This window comes from Colossoma macropomum, unplaced genomic scaffold (assembly GCF_904425465.1).
Source record: "Colossoma macropomum unplaced genomic scaffold, Colossoma_macropomum, whole genome shotgun sequence".
NCBI lineage: Eukaryota > Metazoa > Chordata > Actinopteri > Characiformes > Serrasalmidae > Colossoma > Colossoma macropomum.
In genome coordinates, this window is record NW_023494800.1 from 17,963,705 (window position 1) to 17,985,267 (window position 21,563).

Sequence of the window (21,563 nt, forward strand, 5' to 3'; positions counted from 1 at the left end):
ATTCATAAAGCGAAATGGTCTCTCTCCAAACCTAATTTCATGCACTTTTTGGAAGATGTCAAATGTCATCTTTATACAATATTCAACAAATATAAACTCTAAAGACAATCAAGGCAAAGAACTGAATATTTTATGATGGATTTTTGCTTTCTCTATAACCCGATGCCAATGAATATATGTTTATTTTCGGTTATTGAATGTTGTTTGTACCTCTTGTTACTTTTTGGCTGTAAAAACACCGTGTCAGTTGGTGATGTTCACCGCTAGGTGGCGGCATTGCTCCATTTTAAGTGGACTCCCCGATCAGTAAGACAGGTATTAGATGAAAGCTAAAAAATACATTAGCGAGCCTGTCTTTCGACAGAGGCGAGCAGCGCTCATAGAGGGACATCCAGCCATGTGTTTCATGTTTTATTCGGAGTTTTAAAGCTTGGTGACGAAGTTTGGTGCACTTTGGACAGCCGGACCACGATTTTCTTCACCAAAAATCCGGAAGACCGTTGTGTGCTGTGTTCGGTGTTGACTGAGGGCGGAGGTGATGGACGTGCTTTACTGAACTCGCCTATTCAAATATCGGTGGGTTATTCTAGAAACTGTGAGGAGGTGATAGGAAAAAAAATCTTCTCTACACAGCTTAATGCGCCGCTGTTGAAAACTTTCGGCTGTACATTGCAGGCAGCTTAGCTGTATGACACAGCATCAGCGCATCCGGGTTTAAAGTTTACCACCAAGTCAACCGCATCCTCGACTAAATTTGGTCCTCGATGGAGCTCCGTCAAAGTGACCTGAAGAGACACTGCAAATAACCCTGACTTCTTCTCTGACAGTGACCAGAAAGTCTGCGATGTTTAAGTTCTTACAGGTAATACGAGGTTTTTATGGACAAAGATTATTCAGCTTAGCTTTTTGATAATGTTTAATGAAGCATGCACTTCATAGCTGGAAGCTACTGAGTCCTCCCTGTTATATGCTGATTTTCCACTTGGGAAGAATTTAGGCATCAGTAGAAAATAACTCTTACACCGTTTACTTCAGTGTTTTATATGTATAGAGTTGAGATGTTAGTGAAAACATCCTGTTTCCAGTTCCCTCATGTAGCTACTAGTGCTACATGGTTGTCTTAACTTGCCAGGATAAAGAGGACAGAGACCTTTAAATTTTCTTTCTTTTTCTGTCTGAAGGTCAGCATGGATTCGGTAAGTCTTGCCTGTCTGTACATCGCATGCCTTTGTCTCTTGAGGAGAAGCGCAGCAGACCAGCCAAGATTTACAGACCACCTACAGTCATCCAACGGATTGTCTGGTAAGAGATGTGTAACTGCATACTATAATGTGCATGTCTCTGCTAAGGGTGGGTGATACTGCAAAAACATAACATCACGGCAATTAAATGGATTTTCACAGGTTTGCAGTCAAGATGGAGCTGACAAAATATGTTAGCAGAACAGAACACATTTTCAGAAGGCAATGAGTGTGATTTTACAGCAAAACAATTCAAATGAAATATGATAATAGCATAGTTACCTGACATCAAATCAGCTCTCTATCATGCAGCTTATGCAGTTACTATATGCTGGTTGTTGTTGTGGTATCCATAGTTTCTAGCATTGGTCTGAATCTGTCTTTTTTATGATACGACCTATGATTAATTCATAAACATAGCAAGCTCATGATGAGTAAAACTCACTGTGTCAAAGCTGGTGACATTGTGCAGGTTGTTGAGAAATTCAGATATTGGTTTCTTCTGGCCTTAACTAATTGTGAATTCAGATGATGTACAATTTATTGTGTAGTGTTAAAGTTAGTGTTAACTGGCTTCTTTAACACAGACTCCATCCCCTAATGAGCATCAGGCTTAAAGGGGAATTCCAGTTTTTTTTTTTTAATTTCTGTATGATTTTTGTACACGTTTTGTCCTAAAGCATATTTTCAAAACATATTAATAAATATGATGTAAAATGATACCCAAAGATTTTTCAGATTAACTACTATATTACCATCATCAGCATTAAAGACACATAGGTTCACTGGTGGCTTTGGATAGTAAATAAAATGGCTGTGTTTGAGTTGTGGACACAGTGTTTACCACTGTGTTTCATCACCTCTTCTTTTAACAACACTCTGTAAGCGTTTGGGAACTGAGGAGACCAATTGCTGTAGTTTTGAAAGTGAAATGCTTTCTTGTTTGATACAGGATTTCAGCTGCTCAACAGTTTGGGGTCTCCTTTGTTGTATTTTTCATTTCATAATGCGGCAAATGTTATCAGTGGTGACAGGTCTTGACTGCAGGCAGGCAAGTTTAGCACCCGGACCTTTTTTAATACAATGCATTGCTGCGGTAATACATGCAGAATGTGGCTTGACATTGTCTTGCTGAAATAAAAAAGACGGTGTCTGGATGGCAGCATATGTTGCCAAAACATGTATATATCATTCATCATTAATGGTGCCTTCACAGATGTGCACGTCACCCATGCCATGTGCACTAATGCACCCCTGAACCATCATGAATACTGGCTTTTGAACTGTGCACTGATAACAGGCTGAGTGGTCTTTATCCCAGAGGACACAGCGTCCATGATTTCCAAAAAGAATTTCAAATGTTGATTCATCAGACCACAGGACACTTTTCCACTTCCCCTTAGTCCATTTTAAGTGAGCTCAGGCCCAGAGAAGGTGGCAGCATTTCTGGATCTTGTTTATATGTGGTTTCATCTTTGCTTTTTAGCGTTTTAACTTGCACTTGTGGATGCAACGACAAACTGTTTTCACAGACAGTGGTATTCAGAAGTGTGTCTGAGCCCATGCAGCGATTTCCACCACAGAATCATGTCTGTTTTTAATGCAGTGCTGATTGAGGGCCCAAAGAACGAATACTGGTTTTTGGCCTTGTCCCTTGCGTATAGATATTTCTCCAGATTCTGAATCTTTTAATGTTATTATGTACCGTAGATGATGAAAAGCAAAAGTTCTTTGCTATTTTACATTGAAATTGTTGCACTATTCGCTCGTGCAGTCTTTCACAGTGGTGAACCCCTCACAATCTTTACTTCTGAAAGGCTCAGCCTCTCTGCGATGCTCTTTTGATACTCAATCATGTTACTGACCTGTTGCCAGTTAACCACCAGGTGTTTTTTTTAGCGTTACACAACTTTACCAGCCTTTTGTTGCCCCCGTCCAAACTTTTGCCCAAATGGGCATATATTTTTGCCCAAATGGGCATATATTTTTCAAAAAACAATAAAATATTTCAGTTTCACCATTTGATTTGTCATCTTTGTACTATTTTCAATTAAATATAGGGTACATATGATTTGCGCATCGTTGCATTTTGTTTTTATTTACATTTTGCACGGCGTCCCAACTTTTTTGGAAATGGAGTTGTAGAAAAATGAGTTCAGTTCCCTCTAAGACACAGTTGATATCATCCCAGTGCCAATTTTCCTCTCTGTGCTTCATTCAAGAGAATGAAAACCCACTGCGCTTATTTTCTATTTTTACCTCCTATTTATATTTGAGAATACCTTTAAACAAAAGCATAAATCTTTGCTAAGAGTGCAGTGCTTCAGAAATGCAGGGCTTCATACTGCACAGGTCTGTGGTGTGGAAGGCTGAACGGGTAATGGGGAAGAGAGAGAACTTTTTAATGTCTCCTGGAATGCACAAAGCAAACTTCTCCTTTTTAAGGAATTGTGTTGCTGGGCTTTAACTGGCTTTGAAGTATAAGGTTCCAAGGTTAATGTAGCTTTATCTGTTACATTTTAATTGAAGAACAAAAGAACTAGAAAAGAGAGGAAAACTTTGTTTTAATAGAGGGTAGTTTTACCAAAAAGGTCCTCCAAAGCTGATTGCACAAGCGTTTTACCTCATTTCTGGCCTGTTCTGTAGGCCAGCCTAGTGTGATGTAACATTAGTTATGCTGGCCATTCCACTAGCTGTTTGGTATGTATGTGGTCTGTTATTTCTACAGTAATGTATTAGACTATGCTCTTTATGGTTCTTTCTGAAGAGTTTGGATAAGAGATAAAACCCACACTGAGCCTCTGAGCCCCACAGATCCACAACTCAGTGGCACGTCATGCCAGTCATATATTAATATTTACTGTGGCACTCTGAGAATGTGTCCTGCCTTCATTTTAATGCCTAGTCTTTTTTTATATCAAAGCACAGTAATGTAAATATGCTTATTATGAATTTAAATCTTTAGACTATGCTCTGTAGTACCAGATATCAGCTACAGTATTAAAATGCTGTACTTTGAGAGAAGAAGTGGTTTGGAATCCTGTGCTGCTTATATTATTTTACACACACTTTGTGGAGCAGTGCTCAGGTTATTTCACTACGAAAGCTGTAAAGATTTATGGAGGGTCTTGTTTACATTTTGCCTTCATTAGTCCATAAAGACATGCATGGTCCATAAAGACACACTGGAATTGACTGAAGTAATTGAGTTGAAATGAAGTTGAAGTAATTGAGAGCAAGGCAGTTTCTCTCATACTGAATTAACATATGAATGTATATGTATGAGCCAGAGTGCTGTATATGTGCTGATTGTGCTTAAAGCATGCATGCGATATACCCGTGCTGTACTTTAGAGTTATGAAAGTGCTTTAACCTCTTGCTTAGAGCTTTGCTGCTATTACTGGCGAGCCCTTATGTTGAACTCAGAAAACATTGTTTTGCATAAGTTTGCCCTGCTCGTAGTGACTCCATTCCCAAAATTGTTGGGCCTCCTTGTGGAAACAGTGAGTTTAGGACTATTCTAAGTGGACATGCTTCAGCACATATCAACCATTGCCCTGAAGCTTTGTGGGTCATCCTGGAAGACAAAAGAGAAAAGGCAGTGTTAGTTGTAGCCGAGTCCTCATTTGCTCCTGATGTCTCCTATTAGATGATAGGACTGATAGGCTATCAGACTGGAAGGCTGATGGCTAGCACACTCTTAAAAAGAAAAGTCCATGATAAAAAATGGTCATGCAGTTCTAGGAAAGATCTTTAATTGGTACTGAACCATTATGTTGTTATTTACATTATTTGGAGGTTCTTTAAACTTTAACCTTTGAGCCCGACATAAAAACGTGGCTATTTTTGTTGTGTAATCTGCTGTTGTCCATTAATCACAACATTTTTTTAATGCTGTTATTGCATTTATTTATGTAAAGAACACAATCGAGCAAAGCCAAAAATGAATCGGTTTTCATTTAGTTTGTCACAAACTGCTTTTCTAAACTAGCATATGTACAATTATAATATGGTGTAGAAATGTAAGTCACACATCAGTCATATGTCACATCTCTGTATAGCTCTGTGGACTGGAAGAGAGTTCTAACACTTCATTTGAGGGTCATCTGTCATAAAGGCAACTTTAGCTAACTTTAATCAAAATTGGCCAATGTAACCTTTCTAGTGAACATAGAATGTAGAGTTATGTCAGCTGTCATGACAAGGTTCTGTAGGTGTCATGTAGCCTTATGAACAGTATCCTACTGGAAGGTTTTACAGAATGTAGTTATATATAGAATATAGTTACAGTTTTAGTGTAGTTATACTCTGCAGGCTAGAATCAAATAGCTGGGACCATCTTTGCAATCAGAACCATCTTTTCCACAGTCAAGAAAATTGTGCTGGCACAGATCTATTCCCAGTGGCGCTCTAAAAGCCTTCGTTATGTGGATATTTTCCCCTCACCACCACTTTGGTGCTACTTTGATAAGCAGTGACTGTGCCATCAGACAGGAATGGAAAGAAACACTTCTAAAAGGCACTATAACAGGCACTTTCCCCAAGGAACCGATATCTCTTTGATGGTGTGCTTGGAGATTGTGTTGTGGAGAACTATGCTAAAATCACACTGTTGTTAGAAAACTGCAGAATGCAGGATGCATAGAATAGTAAAGAACTACATGAACTACAATGGACATTTTTTATGGGGCAATAAAAATCCTGTATGGTTCCACAGACCTCATCAAAGACCAGGCACAAGTGGAGAGCTGGCTATAGCCTTCCAGCCACCTGAGGAACCAGTGTAACTCATTGAGTCAGTTTTAATTGGTCTATTGCCTGATAAATTAGACATATGCTTTTTAAAGAGCCATCAGCCTTTACAGCAATAAGACAGAAGCGCTGTCTCATATAAAGTAACGACAGAGTAGGAACCTACATTGGTCATATTGACATTGATCATTTGTTTTTGTTCTCTATGTTTTTGGTCTGACAACTCTGATCTATGTAAAGAAGTCTAATTTAACCTAAGACTACCATCTTAGATCCATACTGTTAATGGCAATGGCCTTGTATTGCACACAGCACCATTGCTTAAAGGGAATTCCACAAATTTTTCAAAATGTGTGCATAATTCAATCACTGAAAGTGTAAACAGAGACATTCAAAGTGGTTTGATGTTAAGTGGTTCATGGTAGAGAAACGGACAGACTCAGATTTCTTTACAGTGATCAGTGGTGGTAATACGAACCAGGGTTTTTAATGTCTACAACACAAATATAGCCATTTTCTTCACTATCCAAAACAGCCAGTGAACCCACACATCTTCCGAGTATTTAGATGTGATGTTGAGAATCGTAAAATAGTTTTAAATCTGAAAAAAAAAAAGTTTTCCTTGGGGGCTTCTTTGACGTACAAAACTTTGCATGTATCTCTCCACCATTAAATTGGATTTTAAAAAGCACATTTGTACATTTTAGCGTAAAGGTTTATCTCAAAACTATCATAGAACATTGTCCTGGTCATCATATTCATAACCTTGTTGGGTAATATGTTTCTGTGAAGTAGTTTTTAGAGGTATTAAACGCTTCAGATGTCTGGTTCCTGTCACCACAACTGTGAACAATTATGATTGGGTAAGTTTCTTGAGAAAAGAGAATTTCACGTCAGACCACTCTGAATGTTTTTGTCTATGTCATAACAATTGACTCATGGAAAAAATTAGAAAAATCTGTGGAATTTCCTTTTTAGACTGAAATAAGGATTGTCCAAGAAATTACAGCGAATAATGACAGCACAATGGTTCCTCTTTATGGCAGCAGGTCATTTACTATTATATTCAGTATTGAAAATTGCGTCTACTTTGTTCTTGCGATTTTTATGTCTGCAGCAAACAAAGGTTTCATACTGTTGAAAAAAGTCAGCTTTGAAATTCTTACATGTGCCATTCAACAATGTGTCAGTTAGTCCGTCAGTTATATAGTCAGGGGCGTTCCTTGCATCCAATTCCTCATTCAACCATATTAAATAGTATGTCCAAGTAGTATGCCATCATTAATGCGACCAGTACATGGAATGAATAAAGAATTGTGAAAAAACACAGATGATGTACTACTTCCATTGGGAAAACTAAGTATGGAAGCACTAGACGCTAGGCTATTCGAACTAGAAAACATGGTGGCAGGCAGCCGCTTTTGCTGTTTTTCAGTTTAAATAGCATTAATTAACACTAATCAGTGATTGTGACCAGCAAGTAAAATAATAATGTGCTTACCTTATGTGTATTGTTTGTATGTTATTATATGTTTATTAGCTAATGATAGCTAACGGGGGTGTAGAAAATACTTCAGTAATTGTACTTTGTTAGTATTATTTTGGAAGATTTGTACTCAACTGTGTTATTGAAATTCAGGTGTACCTTTACTCCATTATATCTGCAAGAGTAATTGAGTAAAATATTTTACTATTATACTGTTATTTTTTTGATAATACTTTTCATTAAATTTTCAAAGCACTCATTATAAAAGTCAAATTCCAGGAGGTCTTCCTCTTTCCACTTATTTGTTTTGTTTTCATTTAAACATTCAGTTAATTTCATATCATTATAAAATGAAACTGCCCATAGTTCTGCTAATTTGATCGACTGTTAATCAGTCACATCACACACTACTAAAATAAAAGAAAACATTGAACATTACACTTGTATTCTTGAGTATGTTTAAAGCCTGTTTTTTCTTTTACTTAAGTAGATTTTTGTCTCTATACTTCCAATTTTAACTGAGCAAAATTACAGTACACATACTAAAGTATAATTTCTCTGTACTTTTCAGCATCTGAAAGGTAACTGTGAAATCATTGGTTGATACCTGTGCAGTCTTTCTGAAGCCATCAAGATTAATTTGGTGGGAAATAATCACTTATTTTGACTTCCTTTCACCTGAACTCTTCTTTGTCACATTAGGTGGAATTTCTAGTAGTTGTAATATAGAGTTAGCTTGCTAGCCACACATAATAGGCTTTGTAATGTTGCTAATGGAAGAATGTTATTTAAACTTACCGAAATATAGTCTTCTCAAAAAGTCTTTGTTCCTTTAAAAATTACAGTAAATTGAACTGAAATTGAATTGTAGTATTTAGTACAAATAACTGGTGGAAAAAGCTTTGTAGTTCATAGCTCTTTATCAATAATTACATTATTTATTGTTATTTATTAGTACTTATTTTCTCATATTCGTACAAATATATTATAGTATATTTAGATCATTTCATAGCATGTAGAATGTAGTACATGGTTTTAGATGCAGCTGTTGACTATTCTTGGCATGTTGGACAGTCAAGAAAAAAATCCTGAAGACACTAGATCACTATACAGCACCCACACTCCTCTCAGTAGGTAATCAGCAAAGTTTTTCCTCTATGAAGCTGCATTATTTGATAGACTCACAAAGAGGGTCTTTCAGAACTACAAGCCATTAAGTCATTACGTTTTAATTATCATTATATAACTCTGCAAAAATATAAAAGAGAAATTACTAAAAATTCAGACATGCAGTTTAAGGTCTCAGGAGACTGCTTTTTGTTACTAGCAGCCCATCTTTCTTCCATCACTGAGAAGAATCTGCGTGATCTTGTCAGCTTGTGCTTGTGTTTTTCCAGCAAGGTCAGAGGACAGTGCTAAAGGGACTTGTTAAAGCTGCGTTCTCTGTAAATCCTCATGGCTCCTCAAGAGCCTTGCTTTTTTATTGCCTCTTCTCCACTCCTGATTGCTCTCCTCTCTCCTGCTCTAAAATCTCTCAGGCTGATCTCTCTGGGCGGACTCTAGTCTGAGGCAGCAGAGATTGAGAAGATTGAGCAGTAATTGTGCAGATTGATTTTTTTATATCTATTCCGGTGAAAAACAGTGTCTTGTCCCTAATGCAAAAAAAGCAAGTGTACACTGGGGCTGCAGAATATGGGTAAAACAAAACTTTGATTGCCAGTATTTTGCTATATATTTCACGTGTGATAACGCATATTAGAACTGGACTGGCGAGTCTGTAGTGTGATGTGGGTTAAAGATTAGCCTGCATTTTTTTGACAATTTACTCGGTCTATTAGTCATTCAATCAGTAATCAATAAATAATTTACTTTTGTTGGGCATGAATAATTGAATTAATCAAAGCACCCCGAAAATTTTTGATTGTTGATTGGTTAGAGGGCTCATTTGCATATTACAGCCTTTAGCAGTATCCGTATTGCAAAAGCTAATATCATGATAACGATTAACAGCTTGTAGTTTATACCAGTCAATAACTAATTAATTCCCTATCTATTTAACTGTTGTTATTGTGTTAAACATGCTTCACACCATGTTTGATTGCCTCTAATTTTGAAGCTAAAGAAATGGGAGCATTTCTGTTTTTTAATTCCAACAGTCAGTCAGTGGAAACATGAAAAGTCTGAAAAGGGTGGTGCAGATGGCAAAAATTAGCATAAGGTAGCTTGATAAATGAGGGGAAAAAGTTTCTTAATGTACTTTTAAAGTTTATTAGTCTAATCTGGGAGTCTAGCAGTAAAGAAAGTAGTAATATATTGAAGAATGATGCTTAAGTCTGAATTCAGATCTGTGAACAGACTAACTGACTGCTCGCTCTCTCCTCTCCCTTTTTAACTTCTCTTTGCTGAAGCTCATTTGTAAATGTGTGTGGTTAGCCCCTGTGGGAAAGCTCAGTTTCAGTGCTAATGGAAGCAGGTTATCACATAGAGTGCTCATAATGCATTTAATTGTGAAACAAACAGTAATCTGGTGTAGTTTTGTAAAAACAATTTACAGGGGATGTCATCTTATTTCCTTTGCTGTTAGCAAAAAATCATGATTTCACTATTGACTATAAAATATATTCACTTTTGTGTTTCCTCTGTTGGATTTTAAGCAGGTTTTGGGAAGGATCTTTTTGGAAGGAACTGACATTTTGCTGGTAAATATCAGAATCAAAGCAGATTCCTTTTTTCTCTGCTACCCTTCCCACACCCCTGCTTCACAGAGTCGTTGTAGTTGACTCTGAGCAACTCCAAATACCAGCAAACTAGCGTTTTGAGCTTTTTTAGGCAGTGCAATTTACGGTATCATTTTATTTATTACTCCGTCTCTTTGTTATTGGACATCTGCAGACACAAAATGTCCAAAATCAAGAGCAATCTCATGGTGCTTAAATGAATGAACTGGGGCCTGTAATAACCACTTGGCCACTGAACCATAAATTAGCTTATATGGTAATGCTGTTCACGTGATATGTTAGATTTGTTCTAATTCTTACTTGTGTTAGTGACTGACCCTTAGTCCAGCTCAGTTCTTATTCAACATAATTCAATATTTCACACAGATTCCAAGACCTACTTGTGCCATAAAAAGCTGCAAAAGATGGTAGATGTGATTGCATAGTGAAGAGCGGGGCACAACCTATAATAACTTACAAAACGGTACCCTATAGGCGAGGTTAACTGTAATAGACTGAGGGGCTAATTGTGACACTAAGAAAGTGAAGCAAATTTATGCACAGTCAACACACTAAATTCAGTAAAATTCAGTTAATTTGAATTATATGAGCTTTCCAAAAGATGCTGTCAAACACTAGCAAATTAATATTTGCCCAAAAATTAGAACAGCAAATATCAGAACAAAAAATTTTTGAATGCATTTATTTTCATGACATCTGTAAAATATTTCTAATGAATTTGCAAATAAAAAGTTTTTAATAATTAACTGTTTTTGAATTTATATGAGGGGCATTATGGATATATGCATACTTTGTGGAGGCTTAATTGTAACACTGTGTTAGAAACTAACCCTGCTGTGTGAAGGATGTACTTCAGCCTGGCTAGCTTTTGCTGTGAGTTATTTATGTTCTTCGAAACAGTGCTATTTTAAAGCCACCAGGAGAGCAATTCAAATAATATAGGTATGAGTTCTGTGACTTATTCAGACAATTCAGTGATTGAATAGTGCGTAGAAAGTTGTTTTTGTACTACAAAAAGGTCTCTGTGGCAAATCCCGAGAAATATCTGTTCTGATTGCTGTCAGAAATCACAAGTTTTAAAAATGAACTCTCTGTTAGGTTGTGCCTTGTTTTCCTCGACCGGAGTGACGTCTATTGTGGTGTTGTGTATGTTGCCAAACACTGTGCGGTCTGAAACCCCGACACAGTCCTTAACAGGTAGGGTAGTTGAGTTTTTCTAGCTTTTCAATCTGTTTTAATTATTATTAAATATATATTATTATTCATTTGCCAAAATCTTTAACAGTCATTAAATTACATATCTTCAGTATAATTTAGATAATTTTCATGTTTACAATCAAATTGACAACCCCTTTAATGTCTGTGTGGATAATACAGGTGCATAGTGAGTGTTGCAGTGGCAATTGTGGTTGTGTGTTCAGTGGTTTTTTGCAAGTGCATTGTTGTTTCTCTTTACTTCATGCACTTTAAGTAGTTAGCAAATGATATCACCATGTGTGAATGTTTCTCTGTAGCATTTAAATAGAAATAGAGACGTATTAACCTTTGTTGTACTATTGTTACAGAGTTAACTTTGAATGGCCGCATTTTGTAGTAAAAGTCTCTCAAGGCTTCAGGAACCCAGCAGCTGTTTTGTGTTAATGTCTATAAATAGCGTAAAAAGTCACTATCTGGTTCTTGGGGACTCTATCAGTAACTGTATTAACTGGGTTTTAGAGCTATCCTTTTACAATAGGCTTTGTCACTGGACTCCACAGGCCATGCCGTTATTGCTATTTTTACACTGAGACTCTGGTAGGCTTCCTCTTTTTATAATTAGGAACATAAGGTATTTGCAGTTGTGATGAAAGCGGAATACGGCACTGAACGATACATACTTCAAAGCTGCAGTAAGTAACCTGTATAAATAGAACTTTTTGTCATATTTGTCCTGACAGTAGTACACAAGGCTGTGAAAAATCAGGTTCCTCTGGCTCCATCTTGTGCTACTAATGCCATTGCAAAAATCCACCGTGACCGAATCAAAACAACCAATCTGAGCGAGGAGGAATGTCTGACGAAGTGTCAGTCACTACTTGTGTACACGCTGTGGGCAGCCCCCCTCCCCTGTGCACCATCTCTGCGTATGCTTTCACACGGTTGAGCTCAATATCTTCAGTGAGCAGCTTCAGGAAAGGCAATGACAGATAAACAACCAGCAAGTAAAACTGTGCATCCCTCCTTTGCCAACAACAGCGTATACAATGAAGACAAGTAAAAAGATGAAGACAAGTGAAGAAAAGCAAGCTATGTTATATTTTTACCAGGGTGTGCTCCTCGTCTTTTACCTGGCATCTTCAGGTGTCATGGTTGCTAGCCTGTGCGTGCATGGCAGCCTCCTCTGCAGGGAGGGGCTTTGGAAGCAGGACTGGAGCGTAATGGAGAGGAAGGGACCTGGAAGTTGTAGTCTTTCAAATTTTAAAGCCCACTCTCTTCTCAGTCCTACTGTGGCTTTAAAAAGAGCCTGTAAGATCTGAAGGTCAATTATAAACCACTGAGTTTGCTCACCTTTATTTTTGTAAATATATAGGCTGCATTGATTTTCAAAAGGTGTTTTCACCGATTTTAACTAAAGTGTTTTCTAGTGTGGGATATAGCATAGCATGACGTAGTTTTAAACCACAGCACAGTCCCTTTAAATTAAATTAATGTTGAAATAGACCGTCAGTGTTAGTTTCCAAATCTAAACATTCATTTATTGTTCGTTGGAATATTTATATGGGTCATTCTGCTGAATTGGTTCAAAGTCAGAGCTGAAAACATATTTCAGACTTTTAACTTGGACTTAAGGCTAAAATCCTTTTACTTTGAATGACTCTATACCTTAATTATGTTTATTTTATTAAAATGATGGAATTGATTCCAATGTTTCCGTAGGGCCAAGTTTAGCTAATTTTGAGCAAAACTCAAAAACGCTAGCTAGTACATGACAAGTAAACACAGCCTTGAACAGCTGTACTTACATAAAATCATAATATTTTTTGTTAAAACAGTTTTACACAAACAATCAAGCAGGACTGCTGTGTCTGATCTACTCATACCAGCACAACACACACTAACACACCACCACCACGTCAGTGTTAGTGCAGTGCTGAGAATGATCCACCACCCAAATAGTACCTGCTCTGTGAGGGTCCATGGGGGTCCTGACCACTGAAGAACAGGGTAAAAGGGGGCTAACAAAGTATGCAGAGAAACAGATGGACTACAGTCTGTAATTGTAGAACTACAAAGTGCACCTATATAGTAAGCGGAGCTGATAAAATGGACAATGAGCATAGAAACAAGTCATAATGGTCATAATGTTGTGCCTGATCGGTGTATATATGTATATATATATATATATATATATATATATATATATATATATATATATATATATGTATGTATGTACTGCAGTTTGATTGATGGGCATTGGTATCAGGCAGATATCAGCAGAAAATGAAATGACATACCACATATCGGAGGGAAAATAAATAATAAATAATTAATCCAATACAGTTTTATATTAAAATAACACACTTTCACATTGTGTGATGTATGTTGTTTGCTGCACATTTTCACCCGATGCACTGCACTCACCCACTGTCCAAATATCAGTTGTGAAGCTCTTGGCTTTAACATCTAACTCCGCCACTAACATTGATGATACTTGGTTGTTGTACAGTTCGGGTATAGCAGTCTCTTAATCTTTGAAATGTATTTTCTGGATGGGAGATTACACCTGGGCTCTAAGTGCTCCAACAGGCTGTGAATTCCAACAATTTCCACTACAGATAGCAGTTGGTCATTGAGTATAATGAGTTAATAAGTTGAGCAACTACTCTGTGATCCCTTTACCCTTTGGGTTGTGTGCTGGAAGTGTAACGTGTTTCTGGAAAGCATCGGCAAGAGTCGCTGCCGAGTGCCGTCTTTCTGTCTGTTAGCTAGCATGAACTCATGGTACTCTTTCATGTGAAACCTCTGCAGGTGTTTTATTAAACTGGTTGTATTATAGGATGCAGCCATACTTCAATCCCTCGGCACGCTGGCTTTACAAACATTATGAGTAGCAGTCTTGCTTTTCGGCGTTTCCAGACTAAGACCCTTTCCCATCACTGCAGACTGGCAGGGTTGCCTACAGAGCACTGCTAGTAGCCTGTTAATGAAGTAATGTTCTTCTTTATTTGAGGGTTGTCCCATTTTATAGGGAAGGATTCATGGTAAAATGTGGAATGAAATATGGATTGGTGGCGTGTTATTTTATCTTATGGCGAGTTCATGGTCCAGTGCAAGCTGCGGACTGGAATCTGGATCAGTAAGTGGATCTGCCCTGTCTGTACGATATCCGATGAGCAAAGTGACATCAACATCGGACTCGATACCGATATAGGATCGGATCAGTCCTATCTCTATTTCAGAGTATTTTAATGTGAGATTGTTAATTTCAAAGAAGATTACCACCTCAGATTTCTTTACAGTGGCCGTGACAGGAACCAGGGATTGTGATGTCTACAGCACGTATATGACGATTTTATTTACTATGCAGATTGAACCACGAATCTATACTTGTCTTCTGAGTTTTTATATGTAATATTTTTAATAGTAAAATTGTGGTAAGTCCGAAAATCTTTTGGTAGTATTTTGCCTTAACACACTCTATATGTACCTCTCCACCATGAATGGACTGAAAAGACATTTTAGGTCAAAATATTGTAACAAAACTATTGTAAAACAATGTCTCGGATATTAGGCAATATTTTCATAATTTTGTGACATTTCAAGTAGCTTTCAGAAGCACTAAACACTTCAGATGTCTGGTTCCTATCACCAATGTGGCAAACAATTCTGAGTCTAAAGCTTCTCTAGAACAGAGCATTTGACATCAAACCACTCTGAATGACTTTGCTTACACCTTAACTGTCAATTACACAGAAAATTTGAAAAAAAAAAACTAGTGGAATTTCCCTTTAAGGGAAGTACTTCAATTTTAAAAAAAGCTCAGTTTAAAGATTTAGTTTTTAAAGAAAAACTACTGGACTGTCAATACCTGCAATGCAAAATTAGTATTGGTATCAGAAAAGAAAACGTATTGTGCTAATAGGAACTCTAATTGGAAGTGCTTGGTTTCATTATAAATGGATGCTTTAAAAGGAAAGTATTGGCTCACGAAATTAGAGGCTTCTTTGAAAAATGTGCAAATGATAAATTAGATTTTATATTAGTTATTTGTGTTGTTTGCTTGCTATCATATGTTTTGTACAGTTCAATCTAGTCTACGATGAATATTCCAAATGAAAACTGCTGAGCTTCAGAAAGTGAAATGCCTCTGAGTGTGTGCTGTTAGCTGAGAGTCCCACAAAAAAGGTTTAAATACAACTAAAAGTGTCTTGACGTCTTATTCATTTAATCTTAATCATTTGTCTTTCTCTGCTCTCTCACTCTCTCCCTCCCTCTGTCTCTTTCAGAGCTGTGTGGGATCGATGAAGTCTTGTGTCAGGATGAGAACGCTGTGCTGAGTTTCGAGGCCATTCGTAGCATCCACAAAGACATGGACGATGATGCAGACGGAAGTGTGGATGTGACGGAGACAGATGGGGTGAGGGCTGTGGCATATCAGGGCACCACTGCACGCTGTCCTTTATGAACCCATTGTAGCTCAACAGCTTATAAGCCCTTTCCCAGTGTTTGTTTCACTTACACTAGTGTTCAAAGGTTTGGGATCACTTTTAAGTCAAATGGGAAAGTTGAACATAAAAGTATGAAATGATTTTATTGTGATCTTACTACTCTACAACGTCACAGCTTTTATCTTAAAATGATAAAAAGTTATAGTATTATAAATGATTCCAAACTTTTGAAGACTAGTGTAACTTCACAGTGATCATGTCTGGTGCATTTTTTGCAAGCAGTATATGCCTTAACAGATGTATCTAAAGTACTATTGAAGCACAGTTTATCAGAGGAGTCTCTGTAAAATAATTTGTAGGAACTTTGACTGGTCAATTTGTATGGGATAAAATGCAGAATTTCAGCCTAACTCCCTACAGACAGCCTGTACTGAAACATCATAGCATGGATGACCACATCAGCATTACTCAATAACAATAACAACACAGCACATTGGCTGTATCTACTAGCAGGTTTTGTTATTATTTTTCTGTGGGGTGGATTAGAACAGATGTGTTATTACTGAGGGAGGTCCAGGTTCAGAGAATCACAGAAGCTATTTTACTCCCAAATTAATACTGTCATACTGCTTTCCCAGGTAAAAGAATGTAGCTTGAAAAAGACTTAAGTTATGGCAGTTGACTTGGACAACTACACAGATTTTACATGTGTTGTTCAACTTCGTAAGCATAAAGACACTTATATAAGCCAAAACAGAGGTTCCTGTCCCCTGAGAACTGGCCAGCTGGGGCTTTCTGTGCACTGCATTTTGAGTAAACTCTCTAATCACTAACTGACCACAGTCTGTCCAAGGTTATGGATACTGATCAGTTCAGTTCAAAATCCTAAGCACCAAAATCTCCCCCTCCCCCTAAAGGAATGGTAAAATCAAATTCATTCAACTTCAGTCATTTTGCTTCAAAGTCGGCAACCCATGATGCAGTTTGTGCTCTTCTAGGTCTACGGATAAAGTACTGCACGTAGTCAAGGACTGTGCCAGAAGATGCAGTGCTTTTTTGGTAGTAGTCACGTAAGCACAGCATATTAAGAGCATTTGATCTTCTGCCAAACACTTCATGATGTAAATGCCATACCTTTTCTCTCTACTCAATAATTGAACTGTAATAGTGCGTGATTAGTGGACGAAAGCTTCAGTGTTAAAAGGCGCAAAAGAGGTGGGTGTTGCAAGTTGGTCAGTGAGATATGTTAAGTTTGTATATCTTTTCATTATATTTCCTGTCATGCAGTGCGTTAGTAGTCAATTTTAGAACTGTTTTAACAGCTTCCTGGCTCTTGCCCTTGTTGTTATGAGCTCTTGTGAGTGGGAGTCAGTTAAGCCCACCAGTCCCAGTGGGATTCTTCAGGGACACAGTGTTGGAATATAAAATAACAGATTAGAGAACAGAAAAAGATCTAAACTAAAACCAGAGCTTAATTGTTCAGTGTTCAGTCAGAAAATGCTGAGAGCCATTCAGTGTAACTAGATGATTCGAGTCTTTGTTCTTCGTGCAGTTTCTCAGAGAGGATCTGAAGTACCATGACCCCAAGGCAAAGCACAAGAGTTTCCATGGAGCTGACCTGCTGATCACCGTGGAGGACATGTGGAACACCTGGAGGGCCTCAGAAGGTTACATACACACAGACAACTGGACAAAAAAAAGTTGCAAGACCTCAAGTTGAACACAGCCTCTTTTTAAAAACTAATCTCAAGAAGCCTGTGGAACTTGTCTGTGTACATCCACACAATAGTTTGCACCAGTTCCACAGCAGTTGGTCCAGTGCTTATTAACCTCTGGTATGCATGAATTGACAATGCTGGCTCTGATACAGTGGGTCATGAGTAGACCCGGGATGTTCCATTCTGCTGGGTGGGTGGAACATTAAAACATGTTGACAGATTGTAATCCCTCTGGCCTGTTTAGGAGCACAGAGATTTGCCTTGCTGTTATCAGGCTGGAATCATGGCACAATTTGTGATGTTTTTTCAGTTTCCCTGTGGAATAAGGGTGAATGAAAGTATTTCAGTGTGATGGTGAATGCAGTATGGAGTTTAATGACTTTGAAACATAACGTCTTGAGACCAAAAAGCTCAAAGTGAAACAATAGGCAGGTGTTATGAAGATAATGTAGGAAATAACTTCAGTCTAAATGTTTCTATTAGTGTATAACTGGAGCGTGGGGCAGGTGGAGGAGTGGCTTATTAACTATGTGGAGCTGCCACCATATGTCGACTCCTTCAGGAAGAATGAAATCAGTGGCAAAGCCTTGCCAAGGTAAGACAGAGAACATATACACCTGCACTCACAGAGGCGGATTTAGTAAAAGAGGTGCTTATTACTGACAGCGTACAGACAGTTTATGCTGGTTTGAGAAGCCATTTTAACAGGTGTAACGTATTTAATTAAAATATTAAATTACATGTTTTTTTTTTATACCTGGACTTAGTAAATCAAAATAAATAGTGACATGTCGAAATAGAGACTCGTGTTCTTGAGATTTTGACTTGAAATATTGAGTTATTACTTTTTGAGAGTAATAAGTTAAAAAGTCGTTATTCTGAGAGAATAAGTCATTACTTTTGATACAGAGTCAAAGTATTGATAAGTAATTATTTAAAAACAATAATTCAAAATTTTAAAAGGTCAGACATGGGAGGAAAAACACAGGCAACTTTTTTCACCTGTAACGCCACCAAACATTTGTAGATCAGCTCCATAGACCTTTACATTGTGTTAGTTAAGTTGGGACAGAGAATATCTAAAACTGTGTTGTGAAAACCAGGATTAAGAAACACTCCTCTCACATTAGTCCTCTGGAGGTTTAACTGAAGTGTTATGTTTCCAGCTGAAGTATGGCGTTCAGCCTGGAGAGAATGTTTTTTAAACAGTACAGTGTGTCCTATCACCGTTACTCCTTGCTGCCGTTGCAGGCTGGCCGTGAAGAATGCCACCCTGACACTGTCCGTGCTGAAGATCCTGGACCGCAGTCATGCTCAGAAACTGCAGCTCAAAGCTCTGGACACAGTGCTGTTTGGCCCTCCACAAAGTAAGTGTAACTTGGAGAAAGGAGTCATGATTACTCATAAACAGCTTAGATCAAAGGCATTAAGAGGGAGTTTGTAGTCACTTTGCTGCAGTATCAGCATTTACTCTTTTGGAAAGACTTTAGACTACATCTTGGAACATTGCTGTGAGGATTTGATTGCACTCAGCCACAAGAGCATTAGTGAGGTCAGGTTCTATGTCTGATGATTAGTTCTGGATCAGAAATGTTCCTCATCCCAACTCATCCCAAAGGTCCTGAATGGAGCCTTATCACTCCACTCTTCTTCACTTCATCACTTCCCACAAACTATGTGTTTCAGCAATGGGTGCACCTAAAAGTAGCTGTATTTAGTCATTAGAAGGGGTGCCTAGATACTTTTGGACATTTAATGTATGTAGGAGTATTGAACAATCTCTTCAGCTTAGGAGTTTGCAATTTTTTTGTGAATTACAGTAATTTCTTTCTTCAGATCTTTTCAGGTAGCCTTTAGTAGCCTAAGTGGGAACTATAATGCATAGAGCATTCATGAAGAAGGTCTTGTGGATTGTTTGGGTGAAGGAGAAGTTTGCAGGTTAAGTCAAGCACATCCAAATTCTATTTCTGTGTGCAAAGAAAACACACTCAGTGATGTTTTTACACGTGAGTGAGTATTTTTGGTCTGTGTATGAAAATAGCACAGCGCTGCAGAGGGAGGGAGTGGGGCAGACGAGGGGACGCTTCACTGCCATCATTTGCTTCAATGTGGTGCATCGGCACAGCTGGCTAAACACACTGAGAGAGGGATGAAGGGAGAGAGTAATCAGTGAAAGAGAGAGAGCAAAAGGGCTGGTGATCGGAGGGGATGGGGCCATTCTTTTAGATGAATGAACTGCTGAGACTGTATTGTTGCTTTTATGAGCTGAGGTGCAGTTAACAGCATAAATAAGAAACAGAGTATTGTCCTTGAGTGTAGTGGACTGTCTCTGAATGCACTTTGAAAGTTAAACATCTTGCAGAGCATCAAATGACACCACATTGCATTCTGATTGGTTGAAATGTCTGAAAGGCCTGTGATTTGTTGATGTTTTTGTTAAGGTGGACAACAGGCCCAGACTGAATTGTGCAAATTAACAAGCATCTCAGTTATGTGTGCTATAATGTGTCATCATTAGTGTCTGTCTCTAGAAAGCCTGGGCACAGGGGAGGCTTTAAATTACTTTAAGGGTCACCAACACATTTCCACAAACATTTCAAAAAAGTCGGGATAGTATGTGAAATGCCAATAAAACCAGAAAACAATGATTTCTTGTTTCTTGTGAATTCTGTTTGATCTGTATTGAATTGAAAAACAACAAAAACACAATATTGGTTATTTTACCTCATAAAGTGTCCAAAGAGTTGGGAGAGACGTGCGTTTTCCACTGTGTTAAACCTTCAGTCAACCTTTGTTTGGGGGAAGACATCAAGTTTTGATGAAGTTTTGAAAGCAGAATATTTTACAATGCTTCCTCAGCTGTATAACCATACAACGTCTTTGTTGTCATAATGCACCACACATTTTCAGTGACAGAAAGCTCTGGATCCAGGCACCCGCTATCTCTGATTACGCTGTCATGCTATCGTAACATGCAGAATGTGGCTTCAGTTATCATGTTGAAATATACATGGACATCCCTAAAAATGTCATCTAGAACGCAGCATATATTGTTTCAAAGTGTATTTATATCTTTCAGCGTTACTGGTGCCATCACAGTTTCAGAGGTTAAACCTTTGGATAATGCAAAAAGAATGTTCACTCACAAGCATACCCAAAGAACTGAAGTTTATTTTACCAGTAGCAGCTTATGGGAAAAGGAAACTCAAGGAGCATTGGGGCATGAATGGTATACCCAGTGCATGCCTCATAGACTCAGGGTTTTCAGATCTGATATCATGGGTCATTGTGTGCTCTGGTGCTCTTGTGCAGGACATGGACAGTTCGATTGCAGACGGAAATAGCATGTGCTAATCTGTCCATCTAAACCCCACCCATACACAGCCACAGGAAACCCACAATATACAGATATGGGGAAGACTGCCTTGGCCACCTACTTGCATTATTTCAGATAAATCTGTAATGTTCAAGAGGGCGAAGAAACTTGCAGAAAGGATTGTCACTGCCAATTATATTACGAATAGTGACCATATAATAATAATAGATATTTAACTGAGCAATAACAAACCATGTATAGGCTTTCAAGGATTCCAAAATATTTATGTGGAAAGATTAAACAAGGAAGCCTTTTTTACTGGCTGGTTGAAACTTTTTAAATATACATTATGATCATGTAAATCACTAACTAATCATTGCTTATTATCAAGAAAGGTACTTTTTAATTTATTATTTGTTAATCCAGGTTAATGGAGTAATTGTCACACATCTACTTACTGTATCTAAAATGTAAATGCATTAAAATATGGAATTTATGTGCACTAAATATTTATCAAAATGTGAAAACATTTTTTTGTTTGAGTCATGCCTGTGTTCATTACCACTGTTTTCCTGTAAACAATTCTTATTACTTCTGTTAATGGTAAAATTACCAATATTGTGTTTTCAATCTACCCCCAGCTGACTGCTATTATGCTTGCTCG

The 21,563-nt window shown here is 37.8% G+C and overlaps 1 protein-coding gene across 2 annotated transcripts in view; it reads left to right on the forward strand.

Moving 5' to 3' along the window:
* Positions 1 to 307: 307 nt before the first annotated feature.
* Positions 308 to 21,563, forward strand: part of stim1b (stromal interaction molecule 1b) — a 38,387-nt gene continuing 17,131 nt past the window's right edge. The window contains exons 1-7 of one of the 2 annotated variants that reach the window (XM_036587672.1): positions 308 to 576; positions 676 to 862; positions 1,182 to 1,302; positions 15,704 to 15,834; positions 17,418 to 17,532; positions 18,067 to 18,178; positions 18,835 to 18,950. In XM_036587672.1, coding sequence (XP_036443565.1) covers positions 845 to 862; positions 1,182 to 1,302; positions 15,704 to 15,834; positions 17,418 to 17,532; positions 18,067 to 18,178; positions 18,835 to 18,950 — 613 coding nt within the window. In that variant the 5' untranslated portion in view covers positions 308 to 576; positions 676 to 844. Of the gene's footprint in view, positions 863 to 1,181; positions 1,303 to 15,703; positions 15,835 to 17,417; positions 17,533 to 18,066; positions 18,179 to 18,834; positions 18,951 to 21,563 lie in introns of both variants that reach the window. The other variant, XM_036587673.1, reaches the window with a different exon arrangement.